This window comes from Fulmarus glacialis, unplaced genomic scaffold (genome assembly GCF_000690835.1).
Source record: "Fulmarus glacialis isolate BGI_N327 unplaced genomic scaffold, ASM69083v1 scaffold7865, whole genome shotgun sequence".
Classification (NCBI taxonomy): Eukaryota; Metazoa; Chordata; class Aves; order Procellariiformes; family Procellariidae; genus Fulmarus; species Fulmarus glacialis.
In genome coordinates this window covers 4888-13504 of record NW_009212273.1, presented here as the reverse complement: position 1 = coordinate 13504, position 8617 = coordinate 4888, and the positions used below count along the sequence as shown (strand labels likewise).

General features: G+C 36.9%; 1 protein-coding gene across 1 annotated transcript in view; it reads right to left on the bottom strand.

Annotated features, from left to right (window-relative positions):
• The window catches only part of CNIH3 (cornichon family AMPA receptor auxiliary protein 3), a 29193-nt gene that overhangs the window by 17941 nt on the left and 2635 nt on the right, over positions 1-8617 (bottom strand). Inside the window, exons 2-3 of the mRNA XM_009577815.1 lie at positions 6555-6623; positions 3553-3600 (exon numbers count right to left, since the gene is read on the bottom strand). Of these exons, the coding sequence (XP_009576110.1) occupies positions 3553-3600; positions 6555-6623 (117 nt within the window). The remainder of the gene's footprint in view (positions 1-3552; positions 3601-6554; positions 6624-8617) is intronic.

The following is an 8617-nucleotide window of genomic DNA, read 5'->3' as shown; positions in this document are numbered from 1 at the left end:
GCTAAGTTTGGTTATTCAAATTTGTCCCTGAAGGGTTTTTTGTCTGTGTATTTGTTTGTATTTTTCAAGACAATTCAAGTTCGTCTGAAACATCTTTGAGATTAATGTCACCTTGCCTGTGGTTAGATTTCTTGCTGAATTTGCTCTCTTCCAATCACCCCTTCAGAACTTGCAAAAAAACCCAAAAAAACAACCAAATAAAATCAAGAAAAAGGATTGAGTTCTGGCACAATATTTTCTTACACTTGCAGTTTTACGAATTTTATGCCTAACTTAACTAAAATGCTCCACTACAGCAGAAAAATGAGTAAAAGTCTTATCTACCTCAATTCCATCCCAGTAAGCTCCAGAACTAGTTTTGCTGTTCATAAATCAGTTTTACTTTAGCTTAATGGGGTTTAAAAACAAGTATTTGCTGATAATTTGAGAAAGGTCACTTATATTGTTCAGCAGTATTTGGCATGAGCAAACTGAAGTCTGAAATACGTTCGCTGAGCAGAAAGCAAGTTCAATCAACTCTCCTCCCCAGTAAGGATTTATCAGATTAATTCAAAAATTATGATGCATAACCTAATCAGAAATTAATTTAAATTTCCTCAAAGGTAAAGTAATAATATTACAGTGGTTGATTAATGAAATAGACCGCGTTTTAATCTGGGAAATTCCTAATTGTCCTTAGTGCTAAAATAAGTATATCCAACAGGAATCAATCAGGTAGGTAGATTTCTTGAAATACAACTGCAATTACAATTATGTAATATTGCTGTCATCATTAACTGAATATATTTTAATAACCCCACCAAAATATTTAATCTCAAAAATCATGGTAGACCTATATGGCACACCTCACCTATCCCACTCCTCAGCAGGGCTAATGAGCCCAAGAAGCCTGTACTGCTGCATACTGTACGGCTTCCACCAGCTCAAGACAGCTCATTCACAACTAGTTTGTGTTTCTCTGTACAGCATTGTAGTGTGTAACCTAATCGTATCCTCAGAGAAACAAAGGCAATTTAGCAAAAAAGAGAGCACAGGTACAAACTCCACAGCATTCACCAAAACTAGCGTACGTCCTATGTGAATCATGTAACACTTGTATGACACACCAATGTCCACACAATGGACGTTGGCAGACATTCAACAGTTTAACAAGCACACACGTGCACCCATATATATATACACACTATAAGCCCCCAAAACACACTACTGAATGAAACGAGAAACCTGTATCCTGAGAGAACCTCACTTTGTGCTGGCTTCAGAAAATAAGTCCTTCCTCTCGTTTACTTCAGGATAGAAGAGATTTGACCATGGCTATACAAAGTTCATAGCTTCTTTATACATAATCAATCATTCTCCAGTGACCAGACAACTTAGGCTGATCTAATTCTAATTCTATAGCACCATAAAAACCTGGACCTATGTGTCATGCATGTACACATGCCAGCACCACATATATCTGCTTCACGTGATACCTACTTTTTTTAATGATATAGAAACATTTTCCCCAAACCAAACATCAGCAAATGCCTGGCTGCAGAACAATTACATCCTCCATTCTATTTTGGAAAACGTAAATAATAAGTCATATAATATCTGGTGACATATCACACACCTGGTCACAGTTTGTTAATAATCTTCTCCAAGTATTTTGGCGATAAAACCGAAAATCCATCCTTAAGAAACTCTTTGCCCCCTGGGATCAGATTTATATGACATACTGTATGCCCATTTAATAATTTCCAAGAACCCCTTCTGAACCCAGGATATAATGAAACCAAACATATTTTTATAGCCCACCAATAACTTCCTTAAAAAAGATTTACAGCAGATCTTAAGTTCTTAATGTCTATTTATGACATAAGTTCTAATGTCAGAAATAGCAAGATACTACTGTTTTCAAAGCCCTTTAAAAGAATTATCCAACCTCAAGACATAGGAAAACAGATACGTTGTTATTTCATAGAAAGAGAAACAGACCTAAACCCACACAATGTTACAATGGGGGATATATTTAGTGCTTGCTGAAAGCATCCTAACTGCTATTTTCCTGTATCTATATAGCTGGCACTCAATTCTTTACTGTTTTTCCAGAATTTTCCCCAACAGTGAATCCTTTATACTACATAAACTAAAGCTATTTTTAGTGATTGTCAGATTTGAAGACTACAAATCTCTGTAGTTATTGCACCTCCTCTTCTCAATTAAAACGTGTCCCCAAAGAACTTTGAAGAAGAGGCTGAATTAATAAACTGTTTAAGTGAACCAGAAGCAAGCCAATCCCTTATGAATACAGAGTCTGTAATTAGCCAAAATGCTCCCATTTTGCTATTCACAGTGAGGCTGAGGCTCAATAAAAATTAAACACTGATGCAAGCAAGGCATTCTCATGGGGCTCACATATATTAATACATTACCACTCACCAGTTGCTTTACGTCAAAGAAACCAGGACACAGCTTGAAATTGGCTGGCTGCCTATTTGATAAAATGGAAAGCTATCGGTGATAAGTATTTTCGCTTATTTTCATATCCCTAGTGTCATAAACAGGCTAAGTAAGTACTTAAATGTGGCTCCTAACAGTCACATGCTCATAATGGTGCCAAACAGATACGACTCAGGTTCTGACTGATCAGAGAATGACACTTCATAGATTCTGCATGGAGTCACAGTTACGCCTTTGGATCACCCCAAACCAATAATCCCTAGCACTGGCTCTTCCAAAACCTCTAAGGATGAGGCCATCAGTTTCTTAAAACCGTATCTGAATTTAGTTCTTAGCTTGATTAGGATGCAGTCAGCAGTCCACACTTCAGTGATAACCTTTCTAAGCAAAAATGCAGAATAATTTAGGTGGCTCCATTACTACTCTGCTGAAGGCAATTTATAGAAACTTGAATACATAGAATAAAATAGTTTGGAACTATGATTATTTGGACTTCAACGGGACAGAGTCAGGAGAACAATGAGTGTTTATGAAAACCCTCTTTCAAGCTACAGATAAGTAACCCATGAATGTATCAATCCTACAATTTATCAGGTCCTTCAAATCCCTCAGAAACTGAGGCACTCAGCATCTCTCTTGTGTCAAATTAAAATAAATACTGTATCAACTTTTCTATTCAGCCAGTTGAAAAACTTAAACTTTAAATATGTAGCTAATGAAATGTTTAGTTTACCAAAAAGTAAGCCACTGTTCAAAAAAAGGGTATTTCTAAACCCTGTACTACACCAATATCATCAGCTGATAAGGCTATAAAAGCACCTCAAGCTGCAACTGCAAAACGAACCACCGCCTTCGAAACGCATGTTCTAAAATGAATGGGCTGGTGTTCTGAAGCTTTAGTTCTTATCCAGAAATCCTCTAGGTTAACCTTTTATAATTTGTCTTACTCTGTCCTCACAAGGTCATCATGACTTCCACTTCTGCAGTAGAATCCAGCCTTTCATCAATGGAGTGTGGGGATCATTCAAAGAGCAAATGAACGCACATCGCCACTTGATGGCTTTAATTCTCATAAACTTCACAAATTCTAGGCTTTTTTATGCTCACCTTTCGCAGGAGAAAGCAAATACGCTCAATATTCCTTAGCCGCTCTCTCTGTCAAGAAAAAGTGGGAAAAAGGTAGGAGATTAGCTGGTGTTATAAATTAAAGACAATATATTACAATTACAATGGGTCAAGATCATAATTAATGGCTCCAGGGAAGCAACACACATTATTAATCTGAAACGATAGTATTCACTTCTTACCTACTGCTTGCAAGCCAAATGATTTACTCATTTCAAAGTCCCAATAAGTTATTTTTTCATCTGTTACTGAGTGAACAATATAAACAGGGGATTTAAGTCTGTGTTAGCCTTGAGCCAGAGGCTGCAACTTCTTTTAAGTCAGCATTTGTGGTTCTAACCAATGGTGCCAATCTATATCACAGAGACTTGGTCTTGCATTTTCAGGTTCCCAACCTCTGGCTTCAAGATAATTCTGAATGGGAAAAACAACTACGAAGTTGGTATGGCAGCCCTTCCTCTATCACTGAGAGGGTGCCTCAGCAACATGTGATATTAGAATTTAACCCATTAGTGAAGAATATCTGAAATGTCCTAGAAATGCCACTTCAAACAACAGATGCATTCATAAATACTGAAAGTCACTGTAATTAAGCACTGTAACTCAAAAGATGCACTAAGCTCGATTCATAGAAAGAAGACAAGTCAAAGACATTTTCTCAAAAATGAGAAATCCACTAGTAAAATCAGATTTCACTCTGCATAACCACATCACTGGAGTTACTGTGAAAGATTCTACTGTTGGTTACACTGCAGAAGGCAGAGTGGTTTTGTTTCCTCAGAAGACTATCTGGTAACATTTTCATTTAGACATGGGAAAAAATATTCTGAACAACGACCTTTTTTAAACAGGTAATGTAATATACCAATGTGAGAAGCCAACTCTCCCTAAGCTTTTTGCTCTTCAAATGTTTTAAATTTGCTCCAAGTTTGAGTTTTATTTCTATTCTCCAAAGAAATGTCTCTTTTCCTTTCCTGTCCCCCAGTTTAAGCCGTTTTTAAAAAAAGGATCATTTTGGAGAGACAGTGAGACAGTGGAAGCTTGATAGGCACCAGACAAATATTGTGCCTCTCTCTGGTGTCTGTAATCTAAAAGAGATCAGAAATTTTAGACTCACGGGTGCAAACATGAGAAAGGATATGAGTGGATGTGCCTCTGAAGCTGCAGAAAGCTTTTTTGCCTTTAGCAGGAGGTAAGTGGAGAGGGAAAGATAATCCTCGCAGTTCCCTTTAGAGGACAGATGCCTAACTGCAGCTGGCCTTGGAGACGTAGGAAGTCTATCTTTGAACTGTAGGTAATAGAGTGTGAACGAGGAAATTTGAATTAAATTCTCAGTACTGCCATTGGTTTTGCCTCTGATTTCTCCCTAATTCAGCCTTCTCTTGTCAAAAAGGCTCTACCCTCTGTCTTGAAAACATTATGGAAGATACATGAGTAAACATCAGACATTCTTATAGTGCAATAAAGAAAACTATCCCACCAAATAAATGGAATATGGGCACGAGCAACTATGCATAGGGAAAAATGAAAATACACTTGACCAAAGATATAAGAAATAAAAAATACCTGCTAAAAATCTTCCTTTTATGTCAATATAAAAGGCATCAACATGTTTACTGTGCAGAAGAAAGCAATCTGAGATTATTGCTTGAGTTATCACGGAAAGTTTCATAGAAGAGAGTCAAATATGTCAACTGATCACAGAATACTTTGCTGTGTTTTACTGGAAACTCTAAGATTAACTTTTTGATTACACCACTAATATGATTGAAACAGGAACTTATTAACTTTTTTTATCCTGGAGACCAATTCCATTACCATTTTAAAATAAAAGCAAATTATCTCCATGGAGCATCTTACAAGTTTTAGGAAGAGAACAAATTACTGGAATTTGGCACATATAAATACACATTTCTTGTGTGCAGTTCTCAAGATGGGAAGTAAAAACAGATAAAGTGAATTCAAAATCAGATTACTTCCATTAAATTCAAAACCAGATTACTTCCATTGAAGTCCTCTACAGGATTTCTTCATATAATTTCTTTCTTCTGTTTTCATTCTTTGCTTATGTGTTAGTGAACAGTAAACAAGTCTTCTTAGTCGAAGATTCATGAAAAGATTGTGCTTAAAATCATCAGTGGTCTAAGCAGTACCGCAAATCCTCTGCTGAGTTATGAAACAAGATTAAATGGCAAAGTACTAGCTACTGAATCTGGTTATCATTTGCAGGCAATTCAATAACTTGATACTCTGTAGAGGTCAAATTCAGCACCTGTCATAATCATTGTAATTCCCAGTGAGATGACAGGGAGCCAAGTTCTGCTCTCAGTTCTGGTGGTACAAATATGATACATTTTTAACTGTAGTCAGCTAAATCACCCTAGATTACAGCTTTAATTAACAGAGGAATTTTCATATGCTTAAATCTGGGTTGCATTTTGGTTCATTAGGTAAAACTGAGTTTACAGTCCCAGGGTGATATTTAACCTTTTCCATAGCAGATGCAGCAGAATGTGTTATTTACTCTTAAAGCACAGGAGAATTTAGGGCCCTGCCATGGGACAGGGAGGTCTAGGAATGCAGCTCTTATCAAATCCCTTCAAGCTTTTGACTCATTGATACAGACAGTATGGGAGAAGGTGGTCATCCCATGTTTGAATGCAGAGAAAGCAAATTATTTCAAAAAGGAAAACTTGTGCCACAGAATGAAAAGATAAAAAGAAAGCATTAGCATCACATTATATATCCTTCAGTTTTTGAACTTCCAAATTATTTTCCTGCCTCCTTCAGCAAAAAGGAAAGCTTTTAGCATAAAGCGTCACCATCTGGCTTCCTAAGACTGGCCCAATAAATCAATTTTCCAAACTACAGTTAACTTCAGAACAGACTCTACATTCATTTCCACACTCATACTTTCACTGACAGCTCAGTACCTCCCCCTTTCTTTAGTAGCTGTTGCTTAGCAAGCCACTGGTTGTACTCACTGCGTGGACTGGGTTGCACTGATCTATTGGGCTTTTGAAGTCTGTCCGAAGTTCATCAAAGGCGATTATCTGAAAAACAGTTTTTTCAAATATTGTAATTAATGCTCATTCAAACTCTTATTTTTCCTTTAGGAAAATTAGATGCATTGCCTCCCTTCCTCCCTTTCCTAAGAAAATATGGGAAACTAGCTTCCCTGATACACTCCTTTAAGAACTAACTAGTTAAAACAAAACATGGGGTACTCCTACATATGACACCTAGAACCTCGTAATGTAGTATCATATCTATAGCCTTTTCAGCATTTCAGCTTTCCAGATTTCTTCCCTCATATCAGCTACAATTTTTTTCTCAAACTTCCAAATGATATAAAACTATTTCACAAACAAATGCATCTCCGGACTTGATGGAAAAAGTCATTAGCTGCCTAAAACACAGAGATGTATCAGATATGCTATTCCAGGTTTAATACATACACAACAGCCCCTTTTTATTAGTTGTTAAACCTAGTTCAGGTATTAGAGATGCATCAGATATGCTATTCCAGGTTTAATACGTACACAACAGTCCCTTTTTATTAGTCATTAAACCTACTTCAGATATTAATTCTGAATTACTATCAGCTTAATTATTATTAAGCCACTATTCATTATCAAGCAAACTCCTCAAAAGGTAAACTACTTCAGAGCAAAACATGCCCTTCCTAAATTTCGGTAGGTTTTGGAACCTTTACCTCAGACCTCATTAATGGAGACATGCCTTTTGCTCATGTCCTTTAGTTTCCTCCATTAACTGATGGATTCAGACACACTGGTAATCACTGCCTGCTTTTAAAGTACAGCAGATAAAAGTGCCCATAAAAATAATACTGTTTGATAATGTTTTCTTGGAAAGAAAACAGCTGTAATAACCCTCAGCATATTTCATTCAAAGATCTCAAAGCACGATCTTAACTTTATTTTATGTTTGTGTTCTAGTAATAACTTTTCTTCTGCTTGCTTCACCCAAGAAATGAAAGCTCACTATGACACGCACCACATAAATACATGTTAAAACAATGATTTCTCTTTAGACAATTTACAACCCAGGAAAGCATTTGTCTCGATAAAAAGATGATGGAAGTACAAGGTAGCAGTTGGGTAATTAGTATATGAGTGGAACAACCATTCTATGACATGTTACAGAATGCCTGCTGCCTAGCTGTTCAAACAGCTGGTCAACACAGACCCGCTGTTTAGGTAAAACACATTTCTTTTACAAATATGGAATGCAGGAGTAGAAATCCTGAAAATGACCTATCCATGATTTATATAATAATCTGGTGAGAGGCTTGAGAATAAAACCTAGAGCTACAATCCACAAATCTAAGCATTACTCTGCATCCCACTCTAATGCTGCATTCATCACACTGAAGCACATTTAAAATCAAAAGTGTGGCATTTTACAAGAGCACTCTACAGAACTCAATTTATTCAACTATGACAAGTCAAAGTGCCAGAATAAACCACAAAGAGAACTATAAAACGTGATTATAAGTGAAGCATTTCTCCCCACGGACGCAGTATCTCTACTAGTTAGGAATCAGATCTGCAACAGATGTTTAGACTAAGGTAAAAGAACAAATAACAGAAACCGTGAGTGGGTCAGAGTACAGTTGTGAAGAACAAGGCTTATGACACCTCTATATTTAATACTTCTTGAACAGGTCTTCATATTCTCAAGCTGGGCCAACTGTTAAGAGGGCAACAACCACGCAAGTCAGACGCACATGCTTCTGTTTGTAACTGGGTATCAACATCAGCACTGACAGCATTGATAGAAAGGGGGAAGGATAGCCCTGTAACAGGTAAGAGAGCTGCCTCTGTTCATAGCTGTGCCACTGATTTACTTTGGGATCCTGTACATCTGCCTTAAATTCTCTTTGCCTCACTGCACTGGTACTTACAGACGTAGCTTTAAGATATAAAACTATTATGAGCTTTGAGTGACAACTGTTTTTACTAATGTACAGTGGTAACAGCTTTTTTCTGTTGTAAATGTAGAGATGAGGTGAAATTCCCTTGGG